Genomic DNA, 16469 nt, shown 5'->3' on the forward strand with positions numbered 1-16469 from the left:
GTGGCCATGCTGGAGCACCACCCTTTAGTCGAAGAAATTGATCCCTGGACTTATTCCCTGTAAGCCTGGTGCTTATTATATCAGTCTCTTCTGCTGAACAGCTAAATTACAGGGACGCAAACGCACCAACATCAGTTGTCAAGCAATGGTGGTGGTGGGACAAACACAGACACAAACAGACACACACACATACATACATACATACATACATACATACATACGTGCGTACGTATATATATATATATATATATATAGTTAAAAAAAACAATAACAAAAAAACAAAAAACAACAAAGTGAGGACGTGATATGGATAGTATTATTGGACGCTCAGGAAAGGAAAGATATATATATATATATATATATATATATATATATATATATAATATATATATATATATATAGAAGGTTTAGATTTAGATTCAAGATTGAATATGGTACTTATGCGTAGGCACCAGAATATCGTATGGTATGGTATTATACAAAAACCATTCCAAAAGGATAGGTGATCAAAAAATTCAAAATAAGCAACACGGATTTCAAAGATGATTGCAGTATGCACGTTTCATGCCACTCCATTTATTTAAGTAATGCGAGCATTACATTAAATGCAATATGAAGAGCAATCTCCAGCTGCACGAAAATGCAGAAAATAACAGTAGAATAGACATATTATAATTGTGGCAACATTTCAAATCCAAGTGGGAGAAAGAATACATAAAAATCCAAGTAGGAGGAATACATGAATCCATCTCTCCCACTAGGATTCGAAATGTTGCCACAATTATAATATGTCTATTCTACTGTTATTTTCTGCATTTTCGTGCAGCTGAAGATTGCTCTTCATATTGCATTTAATGTAATGCTCGCATTACTTAAATAAATGGGGTAGCATGAAACGTGCGTACTGCAATCATCTTTGAAATCCGTGTTGCTTATTTTGAAAGTATATATATATATATATATATATATATATATGACGGGCTTGGAGGTAATGGTGATGCTGGTTGGTGCGATTTTGTGATTTGCTGATATGCTGAGAGAGATCCAGCGGGCCCCTTACTGGTTCCCCGATCTTAAAGGTATAATATGGATGTGTAATGATGGAGCGGCTGGTGCGGTGATCTTCCTCACAGTACTTCATGGTAGACAATATCTTGTGTGTATGTCACACAACGTTTTTGGCCTTGTCTGTTATCTCAATTGAGTGTCATAACTCTTACTTTGATATTGTTCATAGCTCGTGATCTTGAAAATGTGACATATAATTGGCCATGAGAAAATACCGGTTGAGGCAAGTGTATTCCAACTTTTTCAAATGTTTGACCCTGAGCCTTGTTAATTGTCATTGAATAGGCAAGTCGAATTGGAAACTGAAGTCTGTTTAGTGTGAATGCAATATTTGCATCACTTAGGCTCAGTTTAATTCTGCGAATTCGAACTGTACGACCTCTGTTCGAGCCTGTTACCAATGATGCCTCTACACAATGTTCATGAAGTCTTTGCACTTCCATGCGAGTTCCATTACATAATCCTTCACCGATCGAAAGATTTCTTAGCAGAATTACAATAGCCCCTACTTTTAAGTTGAGGCGATGAAGAGGCATACCGGATGGAGTGAGTGGGTTTCTGAATTCAAACGGATAGTTCTGAACCTCCACCTCATTATTGCAGGACACTGAAGCTGTGCTTAAGTGCGTTTTAGTGCCTGTTGTATAATATTAAGAACTTTTTCATTTATTGCAAGGCAGTCAGAATTTCTAGGAGATAAAATTACTCATCTTTTAATTTCTTCTGGCGTTCAGTTGTTGAAATTTCCTGGGTACAAATGTACAAGCTGAAATGTAAAAGAACGAAATAATAAATGGATTTATGAATGAAAGTTTGGTAATTGCATTTATTTCCACCACGCAACACTTATTATTGCAAACATGTTTTAACTAACCTACACTATACACACACAAATACATTCATATATATGTCTCAAATTGTAGCTGTAATTGAAAGGATCCAGCCCTGTCATACTCTGTGTGAGGCTGAAAATCCCTGAGAACTATGTTAATGTTATACATGACTGTGGAGTACTCAGCCATTTGTGAGTTAATTTTATCTTCGTGTGGTAATGAAAAGTGAAATCGACAGCCAATATTTGCTGTGTCTATGTATCTATGAACTTTTCTTTGGATTTATGTATCTACTGTCTCTCACACTTTCTCTCTTTCTCTTTCACTTCCTTTATGTCACTCTTCTCTCCCGATTTTGATTAGACAATGTGTATATGTATCTATGTATTTATTTCTCTTGTGATGTGATAACCATTTAAAAACACAAAACGAACGCCGTCACCACTCACTGTCTCTTTCATTCTCTCTCTTTCTCTCAATTTTTCTCTCTCTCTCACTCTCTTTCTTTCTCTCTGACGTCCTCTCTGAAATATTTAAAAACACAAAACGAATGCTATCACCACTCACTGTCTCTTTCAATCTCTCTCTTTCACTCTCACTCTCATTTTCTCTCTCACTCTGTTTCTTTCTCTCTTACGTCCTCTCTGAAACATTTAAAAACACAAAACGAACGCCACCACCACTCACTGTCTCTCCCACTCTCTTTCTTTCTCTCTCACTCTTTCACTTTATCTCTCTCTCTCTCTCTCTCTCTCTCTCCCTTTCTCTCTCACTCTCTCACTTTTTCTCTTACGTTCTCTCCTCTCTGAAACATTTAAAACACAAAACGAACGCCGCCACCACTCACTGTCTCTCTCACTCTTTCACTTTCCCTCGCACTCTCTCACTTTCTCTCTCACACTCTCCCTTTCTCTCTCACTCTCTCACTTTCTCTCTTACGTCCTCTCTGAAACATTTAAAAACACAAAACGAACGCCGTCACCACCCACTGTCTCTTTCACTCTCTCTCTCTTTCTCACTCTCTCATTTTCTCTCTCTTTTTCTCTTACTTCCTCTCTGTCCTCTTCTCTCTCACTTTGCCACCTCAAAGAAGTGTGACGCACTCAACAAGTACGTAAAAAAAAACACAAAAAGTTAGCGTATTAATATTATTGATTGAAAAATAGAAGAGATATACATATTGTCCTCGGCACGACATTATACTGCATCCGCTGGTGAGGCTTCAACTCAGGAGTCTGAGGAAGTATGAATGCTACTCCTTTAGTCACCATTACTGCCAGGTCCGCTTTGGCATGGCGTGGTAGTACCTGTCGAGGGCCCAGGTTATGGGTCAAATACCAAAATGGTTCTGTGGCTAAGGTATTCAGAACTCGGAGGAGGGATGGTCTTTTGGCATCTGTCAAACAGCTCTACCAGTTTCCTGACGTACTCTGATGTCTCGTGAACCCTCTGCCTAATGTCCTCTGCCTAATGCCCTCTGCCTAATGTCTAAATGAGTTCTCTATATGACATGGATAAGCTTTGGAGAGCAGAAGACTAGCAGAATGAACCCCTGGTATCTTATCCTAAGGAAAAAAAGTGTGTATCTTCAGATTTTAGTATAGAGATCATGGAGAGAGGGGGGAGGAGAGGGGGAGAGGGGGAGGGGAGGGAGAGAGGGGAGGGGGAGGGGGAGAGTGGTGGGAGAAAGGGAAAATTATAAAGGGTCATATTCACACGATATCGGTTTCAAATTTTGGCACAAGACCAGCAATTTCGGAGAGGAAGTAAGTCGATAACATCGATCCCTGTGATCAACTGGTACTTATTTCATCGACCTCCGAAAGGATGAAAGGCAATGTCGACATCGGCTGAATTTGAATTCAGAACATAAAGACGGATAAAATACTAAGCATGTTGCCCGGATTGCTAATGATTATACAAGTTCGCCGCCTTATATGTGTATGCGATATTACGTTTCTGTCATCACTCCCGCTTATAGTAATATTAATAAAGGTTTATAAGTAAGACACAACGTTTATAAGTAAGGCACAGAATAAGAAAATTATGCTTGGTTGATACTTGAGTTTACTGACTTCGAAAGAATAAAATACATTAAACGTAAGCTGACGTATTTAAATAACAGAAAACATTAACTCTCTGATTATGCCGTTTCTGCCATTCTCAGTCCACCATGAAATAACGATTTCTAACATGTACACAAGACCACATATTTCGCTGTAGGAAACCTCGGTACTTGTCTGAAAGTTAGTTTATCTCTCCAGCTCGGAGAGGTAAAAAAGAAAAAAGCAAGAAAGTTAAGGGTAATTAAATTCTATAAAGTACTTTATCTGACCGCTTTGGTAAAAAAAAAAAAATATGCCAAGGCAATCTGGGAATTAAAAAAATAGTAATATCAAGTTAGATAAAGAGGCAGATATGAGAAACAGACCAAAGACAGGATTACAAAATCTCATGGATTGATGAACTAGACAGTATACAAATATACAAATGGAGATAGGTTAAGACGGAGTATTATAGAATATCATAGACGCATTAAGTTAATCCCTGAAACTAAGCTAAATAAAAAAAAGAAAGGTATTAACTTAGCGGTTTCAGTAATGAGTTATAGTTATAATATTCTCGACTAGAAGTTAAGTGGATTAACAGGACTGAATAGGAAAACGGCAGCATTTAAAATGTACTGCACAAAGCCGATACAGAATGATTATCTTTGTAAAGAATACACATTGGTAAGAATCTTCTGCATCAAGAAAACTGTTATTAAATATTTACTGTATTCTAAAAAGTATCTAGGAAGCTAGATATGCGTACAAGCTCTCAAAAGTAACTAGAAGACATGACTCTGCTTTTCGTTTTCAGGCTGACCAACGTCGTCGTTTATTACACCTTTTTCAAGAATCTCGTTTCTTTTTTTCTTTTCTCATCTATTATGTTGCTGTTTCAGATGATCGCGTGACCCTAACATGAAACGGACGTTCACACAATCTAAAGTTGATTTTTGGTGTACGAATGGATCTAGATGGCTATACCAAATAGTCTACACGATATTAATTCAGTCAAATTTCCTTCAAATCACATGCAACGATCTTTAAAAAGGACAACAGAAGGATTATATGTGTGAGAAGAAAGATGGAATGCCCACGGCTGGAATGCCTTTGATCATAAGTTGGTTTCAGTCTGGTCCGACTACAGCATAAATATCAATAGCGAGTAATAACAAAGTAGCAATTGCTGTTGCCGTAGTGGTGATGTGTGTGCGTTATATAATATCAAAACGGTGAATATGAAATTAAAGGTGTCACGAAATGATGACGATAATGGTGTGGTGGCAGCGGTGGTGGTGGTGGTGGTGGTGATGATGATGATGATGAGGAGGAGGAGGATGACGATAATGATGATGATGATGAAACTAAGTATGCTTTCAGAGTAATGTGCGATTGATAAGAAAGGTTTAGCTTCCGGAGAAAATTTTTTAGCCCATAAAACAAATTTTTTAGGTTCATTTTGAAGTTTGAGATAACGATGTTTGTCCACAAAAATCAAAAAGAAACCGAACGCTATGAAGGAAAATTTGCTTTGATAACAACTTGACTAGACTTGTTTAATTTAAAACAGTTCCCTCCGTTGTCCGTACATTGCTCCCACCCCTGAAGTGGTGACTTTCTAGCTAGATTTCAATTTTAGGTATTAAGAGAAAAGAACGAAAGGTAAAAATTCGGAGAGTAGAGTGACTCAGGGTTAAGAAACGTCTTGTGTTATGATCCCAAAACGTTACAGATAAAGGGTAATTTACGTGTTGGGCATGTACCTAGTAGTATGCCGTTAAAGCACGTTCACTGCCTATGGCTACCTCGTGTCATCCACGGTAATTGCACAATCGTTACTGCATCTACATCAGTAGTTCCTCAGCGTACGCAGATTATCATAGAATATTCCATTTTCCGTCTCTGTAATTTCTATTGTGTGTGTGTGTGTGTGTGTGTGTGTGTGTGTGTCCATCCACTGACGTAGTCTGTTTGCTCCGAACCATGTCAGTAGACGGACCTATAGAAAGAAAATGCAGATGTGCTTAACCTCCATATTCATTATAATTGTCTCGCATATACATTCAGTAAAATATTTGTTATCCAGAAAATATATGTGTGTGAGTATGTATGTATGTATGTATGTATGTATATACATACATAAATAAATATGTATGTATGTATGTATGTATGCATGGATGGATGGATGGATGGATGGATGGATGGATGGATATATATATATAGAGAGAGAGAGAGAGAGAAAGAGCGGGAGAGCGTAAAAGGCAACGAAGAAGCTACTATATCCTTTAGATAAAATTAATGTTGTGCTCATATATATTTGCAATAGTTACTGGTGTTACATTTATTTATATTTCCGTTAATTTTACTGTATAACAAATGTTAATTTGTATTTGAACTAAGGAATTAAAAAGTGTGTCAGGAAATAAATAAATAAATAAATAAATAAATAAATAACTCCATATATCCAAATGAACAATCAATCTAATTTAGTTTTCGTACAAATGATTAGTCAGAAAATATTTTAATAAAAAGCAACACTGTTAATGTCATTAACAAGTAATATGAAAACTATAAATTACTTTATATACCTTATTTATACTACATAAATAAAAAAAGAAATATGGTTCTGTATTAGCAAGCAACATTTGGTAAAATTACATTATCTAGAAATGTAATATCATTTAACAAGAAACATGAAAAAAGATAATTGAAATGTAGGGAAATAACGATGGCAAAATAATAAATAAACTATTAAATAGTAAAATGAGCCAAGGAAATTGCTCAAGTGAGTCAATGATATGAATTACGATACATGAATTTAGATGCATAAGTCTAGCGTGGCATCGAGAAAGTTAACTGATTTAAGACGTGTTTTTGCTGTAATGGAGATTTCTAGGTTTTTCAAGAACAGATGCAGCATCTCGTGCTTTCAAGTTTCTTAAAAGTAAACCGTCGTCTCTGTAGAGACCCCCTGAACCAAAGAACAATTTTACGCATAGTGTTGGTGACATCACCTCTACAGCGTCCTTTGATCTCATGCTAACATTAAATGGTACTTTAATGTTTTGTCTTCTTAATCCAGTGTGTATTGTTGTGAAATAGAAATGATTTCCCTACATGTAATAGTATATGTATTTCTGTGTCTGTAATTACTGGCAGTAATTTGGTAAAATTTAAAACAGTCACGAGTATTGATTCTAATATTGGTTTCAAATATTGACACAGGGTCAGCAATTTTTAGCGGTGGAGTAAGTCGATTACATCGACCCCAGTGTTTTATCCACCACAAAAGGATGAAAAGTAAAGTCAACGTCGGTGGAATTTGAACTCAGAATGTAGAGGCAGCAAAATGCTGCTAAGCATTTTGCCCGGCGTGTTATCGATTCCGCCAGCTCTAGTTTTAGTACTGAAGTTTACGTAATAATCTTAGCTGTCACACTGAAATAAATGGAACTTATTTTTATGTGGGATGTGCAGTACATGCGTTACTCAGGAGAAGTAATGTTGAATCTGCTTTTATTTAATTTTTAATATTTTTTTTGCATGAATGTGTCGATGATTTTCTTGCTAATGACACCTAATTCAGATTTTGAAGGGTTTATACACACACAGCGCGTGCGCATGCATGCATACACGCACACACAAACACACACACAAACACACACACACACACACACACACACAAACATATATATCACTGTATCGCCCTGGCTATTGTAGCTTTCGAATGATGCCACCTCACTGGCAAGGTAGGTAGGCAGGCAAATAATTCTGAACGGAACGTCAGTCTTTTGTACGGTTAACCATTTGCAGCTGAGTGGATTGGCAGAACATGAAAGGGGATGTGAGGTCACCACGAAAGTTACAAGATTAAAGAGCCCCTCAAGTAAGTGGGTGTATGATATAGAGGTATGTGGCTTTATGTGAGCTGTTGAGGGGTTAAAAGAGCAGGAATAGATTTGTAGTTTGTCGAAAACATACATGGCTACTCCTCATTATATGAGGTTGAGTGTACATAGAGAGAAATCAAAAACAGAGAGAAAAATGGTAAAGACAAGGAGCCAGGGTGTGCCTTCTAGGTATAAGAAGGTGAATAGACGAAAGTATGAAGATGAAACATCATGAAGGGTGGTAGATAAAAGTTGCAAAAGTTAGAGAGATTGTGGGATGATTAAAACTAGCTACAGGGGTGAGGTGAATGTAGTGAATGGTGAACAAGGGCAGAGTGAAGTGAAGGGGTGTCAAGAGAAGTGGTTCGAGGTGATGCCTGAGAGTTTAGGATGGGTGATGAAAGGCAGAATAATGCAGTAGCTGGGGAACGATAAAGGGTTAAGAGTTAGGAGGATAGGGAGATGGAGCTGGGTGGTTAAAGGCTAGAAAAATAAGAGTAGAGGGTGAGAGTATAGAGATAGATACGAAAATGGTCAAAGGTTGAATGTTGCAAGGGTGAACAATGGTGATTGGAGGCTATGGCTAGTTAAGCAACGATATTAAGAGGGAAAGGCATCAGAAGGGATTGGTTCAGTGGGTGGTAGGAGAGGTAACTATTTGCACAGACAGGGATATTGGGTTATGTTGTTCTGCTCTCATTTAGTTACAGCAACAATAATGCAATAAAAAGAATGAAGGAATGAGTGATATGATATGGGGGACTGGAGGAGAACATCCTTTACCACTTTATCATAGTTTCCTGGGCCTTTGTCTTCCACAGCAAACATCCACTGTAAGCATTTAGCACCTCTTTATGCAGCTGCTCTCGTCCATACTCACAGCATATTCACACCAATGCAGTTTTCTCTATAGCACACTCCATCTAATTTCTCTGACGCTCAGTTTTTCTCTCAGTACATTTGTTCTCCATCATTCATGCTCACTGACGTTGTATATCCAATGAAGCATCCTAGTTTCATTTCTTTCTAGTCTTCTCAAATGCTCCACATTAAAGGCCCACATCTCGCTATCATGCATCCTTGCATTTAGTGCAAAACTGTCATACAAACTGCCTTTCACACTGAGAGAGAAAGCTTTATTACCAACAGCAGTTATAGCTCTCTGAACTTTCTCCAGCTTATTCTTATACTGTCTCCTGTATTTTCAAAACATCTTCTACAGTTAAATAGGTCACCTAGGTAAGAGAAACTACCTATTACTTCTAGAGATCTTCCTGGGTATTTAAAAAAAACTCTATTTTCCACACTCCTTTAGTGTCATTGCTACAGTGTATCTCTCACATACAAAGATTACTTTCTCTGTTAATCTGCATCTGATTCCACTGAACCTCTTGTGTATCATAGTTTGCATTGAGTATATCCTTTGATATTTCAGCCTCCTCTTTTTCAAGATATAAAACAAGGCCATTTCATTAACTAATGTAGGGTGTTCTTTGTTTTCCTTCTAACTAAAGTGTTAGTTTCTGCTACATTAACTTTGAGGCTTTTTGGTTCTAGGTTTTGCTCCAGCACCTGAAATTTATTTTCTTATTCTACTACAGACTTAACTATAAGAAGGAGGATATCAGCATAGAGGAGTTTCCACAGGCATTATCTGTTTCCAGCTCTGTCATGGCTGGGAGGACTATGATAAGTAGAAGAGTACTGAGAACAAGCTCTGATGGACTCTAATCACCACAACAAATTTGTTGCTGTACTCATTATTAAATCTCACTTCATTAACAGCACATTTTTACATGACTTGTATAGCTCTCACAAAATATTCATCTACTCAGCTTCTCCATAGTGGAAGGGACTCCGTAAAAGCCTTTTTTCTAGTCGTTAAATACTTATTACAATATATTATTCTTAGTTGCACAAGTCCCTTGAGGTTGCTTCACTGAGAAGGCACCAGTAGTGCTTCTTCCTGGCACAAAACTGAACTGCATCTCATCTAGGCTAATTCTCTTCCTACTCCATTGAGTGATAGCACTTTCTATAACTTGCATGATATAATCTAGCTATTTGATACCTCTTGTAATTACCCTTCTCTAAGGCATCACATTTAATCTTGACAGTTGACTATGATGCTGCTATGCCAGTCATTAGGTATGACACCTTCCTGTACAATCTGATTGGACATTTGAATGACTAGTCAGTATCCTACACTACCAGATATGTACATAGAGAAAGAGAGATAGACAGAGATAAAGACAGACAGATAGATAGATAGATAAATGCCCTGACAAACATCCCTCATGTGTGTGTGTTTGTGTGTGTGTGTGTGTGTGTGTGTGTGTGTGTGTGTGTGTGTGTGTGTGTGTGTGTGTGTATGTCTGTGTGCCTGTGTATCTGTGTGTATGTACATGCAAGCACACAAGTGGTAAACAAAGAGGAGAAACTAGCATTTAAATACTGAAAGTAGAGTAACAGTATTTTATCAAAGCTAAGAAGACACTAAGGAACAGTTTGTAAAGTCTTTTCAGCTTCAATAAAACACAAGATATATATATATATATATATATATATATATATATATATATATATATATATATATATATATATATATATATGTATATAGATACACGTGTGTGTGTATGTGTGCACGCGTGTGTGTGTATACTTACTCACACATACACACAATGCTTACATCCCCTGACTTAACCAGTCTATTGTCCCGTCACTTGCCCTACACTGTGCTCTTTTCATGTGTTTTATTTTTTTTTACACCAATTAATAACCTTCAACAATTCAAACAAATTATTTAATCTCACTTACTTAACTGAAATGTTCCCACCCTTTCACATGAGGGTGGTTTTTGCAAGTGATAACAGTAAATAAAAATATAAAGGCTTTTAAAAATTATTAATATATATTTTGATTTATTTTTTGACCTGCTATTAACCCCTTAATCTTTATTCACCTCTTTTTGGAATCTCATTAACTAAAGTTGATTGATATTGATCACTGTAGGGAATCCCAACTTTAAGCATATGTTAATATTTTATACACTTAACCAATAATATAGTTTTTTTAGGGGTTTTTTTCCTTTATTTTTTTTTTACATGTTCTGATCTTGGCTCAATAGGATACAGAATTTTGTTGGGTTTTTTTTTCATATTATTTTAAAGGTTTTATAGGGAAGGGTACATATGTGTTTGGAGGGAAATGGGGATGATAAATACTTTGCATAGAAGAGGAAACTCTATTTTTATATTCAAAACATTTCATACATTTTAATATTTTGTGTTGCTTTGTAACTAAAATATGTTGATACACACTCTTTAGATAATCAACTGAGAGAAAAATGTATCCCAATGATATTAATAAATTTCTTTGACATTTTTACTGCTAAATATTTTAGTTGAGTTTCAATGCTACTAATATTTGCAAACAGGATCAAAAGATTTGCCACCTTACTCAAATTTAAGTGATATGGCATATTAAACAAATAGCAAACTTAACATTAATTAAAATTTAAAAATACACTTTTAGTTATAAAATATTTAAAATTTTAATCACATTTTTAACAGATAAAAAGTTTCTAAAACTTATGGTATTAATAAGACCAGAAGTTAGTAAATGAGCATATCTTCTGAACAGCATGTTGCAAAAACAAAATAAGTAGATATGTGATGTATCACCAACAAAACAAAAAAAAAAATTTTAAGAAATTTATCATTACATTTGGAAGAAAAACTTTTTTTAATGTTAGGTCTTTTTTAATATTTTAAAAACAAATTATTATAAAGCAAATCAAAAATATTAAACTAATTTTATTTAAGCCTTCATAAAACCAATCTTCTCATTATCTTGGTAATCTTAAATATTTGTTTTTTTCTTATGCCATAGCAAACTGATGTGCTGTATTCTTCCTCTGTTACTTCTGCCATTACTAAAATATTTCCTGCTCCTCTGAAATAACAAGCAGTGTACCATTTCTCTTCTTTCCCAGCATCCCCTACTGTTTCTTACCCCCAAAATGCCACATTATTTATGTAATCCCAATCTTTATTTCCTGAACTACTACCCTCGACAATTCCTTCCTTTCTCCTTTATAAATATCAACTTGGAGAAATTTACACTAAACATTAACCACATTGAATGCTCAAAACTGAGAGAGACCACATATTCCTTGGGCACTGCAGCTCCACCATAGGTTAAACTTATAAGAAGGAAGGATAAACCAAGTAATAAAGTTCTAAGTACACTAAGATTTGAAAAGATAGTTATAAACAAAATCTCTTTGTTTTCTCAAGACTGTTGTCAAGCTAAACAAATAGATATTTTTTTGTATACTACATTTACTCTATATTATATAGCACAAGTAGTTAGCTCTAAGTACACTGCTTCCTATCACAGAAACAACTGTAAGCTAATAAAGCTGATTATGTAATTCTTGTTCTATTGTCAGTCAATAACATATGTGTGTATCTGTGTGTGTGTGTGTGTGTGTGTGTGTGTGTGTGTGTGTGTACGGTAGACTTCTTTCAGTTTCCATCTACTAAATCCACTCACAAGCCTTTGGCTGACTCGAAGCAATAATAGAAGACACTTGCCCAAGGAGCCATGCAGTGGGACTGAACCCGGAGCCATGTGGTTGTTAAGCAAGCTGCTTACCACACACCCACTCCTGCACCTCTAGGCTAATTCCATTCCTATTCCATTGAGTGATAGCACTTTCTATAATTTGCATGCCTAAGAAATATCTTAGTGAAAGAATTTTAGTGCATGCTGTTGCCAACAGAGGTTTGGCTGTCGCAAAAGGTCGTATTTTACTAACCAAGTCCAGGTTTGCTGTCTTTTGACTCGCTAGAGTTCAAAGTGTACTTTTTTTAATACGTTTTCGATTTTAGAATATCTACTAATCAGGTAATAAGGTAATCAGGCAGGACCGATACTGCGTTGGAAAATGCCTAACAGTTTTTATTCCAAATTTACGTTCCGAGTTTAAATGCTGCTGAGGTCGACTTTACTTTTCGTCTTTTTAGGGTCAACAAAATAAGTACGAGTCGAGCACTGGGGTCGATGTAATCGATTTACGTCCAAATCCACCCCCTCCAAAATTGCTGACTATGCCAAAATTTGAAACTAATATTAAGAGTATCTACAATTATAAACTTGGTTGTGTTTTTATATGTAAATGTATTTTTTCTTTCCCATCCTGCAAGTGTGGGGGGGAGACAGCAAAACGAGACATAGCTACAGAGGGGATGTGAAGGATGAAAGGCAGGTGCTAGGTGAGGTGGAGTAAAGCTTGAGACAAGGTGTAAGAGGGAGAAATAAGAGTGTAAAAGGATAAAAGTAAAGAATGTTGCGAGATGATGAAATCTCACACACATACAGGCTAACACATGCACTAATATACATATATATGTGAGATACAGAAATAATTTATTCACAAACGTATGATATGACCAGGATCAACTATCCATATATTGCAGAAAAAAAAATCATTAATGGCCAACAATGAGACTCGAACTCACATCCCTGTGATTACGTGTAACGATTTTGTCTGCAATATATAGATAGTTTATCCTGTTCATGCTATTGTATTAGCATTATCATGCATTTGAGAATGAATTATTTCTTTATCTTTCAATATATCTCAACACTTCTAAAGCAAACTTTGTTTACTTTCATCGTAAATTGAATTTAAAGTTAGTGTTTTATAAAGCTAGATTTATAAATCCTAAAAGTGCAGAACAATTCGTTGCTGGGCAGTTTAGCTTAAAGGTAAAGCATTTGACGCATAATCACAGAGATGTGACTCCAAGTCTCATGGCTGGCTGGTAACGTGAATTTAACATATATATGTGTGTGTATATATATATATACATACGCATACACATATATATGTTAAATTCACGTTACCAGCCAGCCATGAGATTCGGATATACATATATGTATACATATATGTATATATGTATGTATTTATATATATATATATATATATATATATATATATATATATATATATATATATGTGTGTGTGTGTGTGTGTGTGTGTGTGTGTGTGTGTGTGTGTGTGTGTGTATGTATAAATCAATGTATGTATGTATGTTACATCATAAGTTATGATGTAATATTTTCGTCTTCAATTCTGGTGTCTTCAAGAATAATCTATTTTCAGCGAAATACGCATACTAAGACACACACACATATGCATACATATTCACACACACACACACAAACTTCGAATGTTGAAACATAGAAAGTTAACTGAAATATCTCAAAAAAGCTTAAAGTCTCCTTCTTTCACGTTCCGTTAAATTATTTACATTTAGTGTTTACATAATTTATCACTTGGTTTAATGGTAAAAATAAGGAAGTGGGCCACAATTTCAACTTCTTTCGGGGCCAAGCATTTCCAAGTGAATTTTCTGACGATATCATTCACTTACGAATCAAAGTAACTAAACTGCAGGCAGTAAACAGCGTTCGTTGGAAAAATCAGAAATATGAATCTTTCAATAAATGCGTGAATTGCTGTCATTATGGTAAGACAGGGATATTAGAGATGAAGTGAAATAATAGTTGGAGAAATTTTCGAAAATTTAATAATCAAATGACGAAGTTTTTATTGCTATAAACTCGATGATATATTAAAATAATTCATATAAATCTTTCCATCTTATAATTCTCTTTTAATGCAATCTTTCAAATTATTTTCAAGAAATAGGTGCAGGTGTGGCTGTGTGGTAAGAAGCTTGCTTCCTAACCACATGATTCTGGATTCAGTCCCACTATGTGGTACCTTGGGAAAGTGTCTTCTACTATAGCCTTGGGCTGATCCTTGTGAGTGAATTTGGTATACAGAAACTGAAAGAAGCCCGTCGTATATGTATATATATACATATATATATATATATATATATTATATATATATATATATATATATATATATATATATATATATGTATGTATATGTATGTATGTATGTATGTATGTATGTATGCGTGTGTGTCTTTGTGTCTGTGCCTTCCTCCCCCCCCCCCGCCATCGCTTGACAACCGATGGTGATGTATTTACGTCCCCGCAACAAACGGTTGGCAAAAGAGACCAATAGAACAAGTACTAAGCTTACAACGAATAAGTCCTGGAGTCGATTGCTTCGACTAAAAACTCTTTAAGGCGGTGCTCCAACGTGGCTGCAGTCAAATGACGTAAACAAATAAAGGAATAAAAGAATAAATTATTCTTTTTGCACAAGTCTATATTAAATATATGGCATATCTGCTTTGTTGATGCATTTAAAAAAAAACACCATTTATATCAAACTTTTTCTTAAAAGAAGTCTTTTTTTACTGCACGAGTACACAAGTTAGTTATTATAAAAGTAGACCATGACTAGCATGTCGTATCTGGTTCACGCCAGTGATCCAATTGGCTATTCTTCTCCAGTATGGGCTTCTCAGTATTAAAGCCGCTTGTATTTATGGCATACATATTTTAATACCATGAGCGCGCGCGTATATGTATGTGTCTAGATAGATAGATAGATAGATAGATAGATAGATAGATAGATAGATAGATAGATAGATAAATAGATAGATAGATAGATAGATAGATAGATAGATAGATAGATAGATAGATATGAGCATGCGTATGCATGAGCCTGTGTGCATTAGCAAAATTGTTTTTTTATGTGCTAAATATTTTCTCTTCGGATTTGTGTAGTAATTTAAATTTGCATATTTGGGTTGGAGTAAGGATTTACAGCTGGCTGCTGTTCCATTGTGAAGGCTGTTTTCAGTCCATTACACAAATCAAATACATAACAAAATGCAGCAATCAAGCACAATAACTACAATCTATACATACATACATAGATACATACATACATACATACATATATACATGTATATACATATATACATACATGCATATATATGTTTATATATGTATGTATAAACATGGATATTTATGTGTGTATATACTTTTATATATATACATATTCTTTCTGTCCCATTTTCAATTTTTCCATTTTAAATATAAATTTATTTTCTCTATTTTTTTCTACATTTTATAACGTTTTTTTAATTTTTCACAATATCTTTTTTTAGATTGACTATTTCCTTTATTTTATATATACATTTTTTCTTTCTTTTTCAGCTTTTTTCAGTAACCTAGTTTTTTTATATTTCTATCGTTGATTCATTTCGCGTATGTATTATATTATCCCTTTTCTCCTGAAATTCATTAAACTGTTCTTGCGGAGTTTCTCTCCTCCCTTGACTTCCATTCTCACTTTCCCATCAATCTATATTTCATTTTTGTATCTTTCTTATTTATTTGTTCTTTTGTTTTTAATCCATTTTTATATTTTTATATTCATGTTTATATTTCTTATTCTTTTTTCATCTTTTTTTAATGTTTACCATATTAACTATTATCCTCTCTGCATATATATATGTATTTATTTTTGCCTTTTTTATATTTCCTCTTTCCTTGTGTTAATTTTCTTTACCTCTAATCTACCTAACTCTTATCACATAATTGTCATTATCACCCATCCCTTAGATCGTCGACCCACATACATATAAATACATGAATATGTGTGCATTGGTGTGTACGTATCTATGTATATA

At 35.0% G+C, this 16469-nt stretch overlaps 1 protein-coding gene across 1 annotated transcript in view; it reads right to left on the reverse strand.

Annotated features, from left to right (window-relative positions):
- Window positions 1-983: 983 nt before the first annotated feature.
- LOC149135476 (ATP-dependent DNA helicase PIF1-like) overlaps window positions 984-16469 on the reverse strand; it is a 17867-nt gene continuing 2381 nt past the window's right edge. Inside the window, exon 2 of the mRNA XM_089351868.1 lies at window positions 984-1834. Coding sequence (XP_089207994.1) covers window positions 1197-1604 — 408 coding nt within the window. The 5' untranslated portion in view covers window positions 1605-1834 and the 3' untranslated portion in view covers window positions 984-1196. The remainder of the gene's footprint in view (window positions 1835-16469) is intronic.

Source organism: Octopus bimaculoides, chromosome 5 (genome assembly GCF_046866305.1).
Source record: "Octopus bimaculoides isolate indiv1 chromosome 5, ASM4686630v1, whole genome shotgun sequence".
Lineage (NCBI taxonomy): Eukaryota > Metazoa > Mollusca > Cephalopoda > Octopoda > Octopodidae > Octopus > Octopus bimaculoides.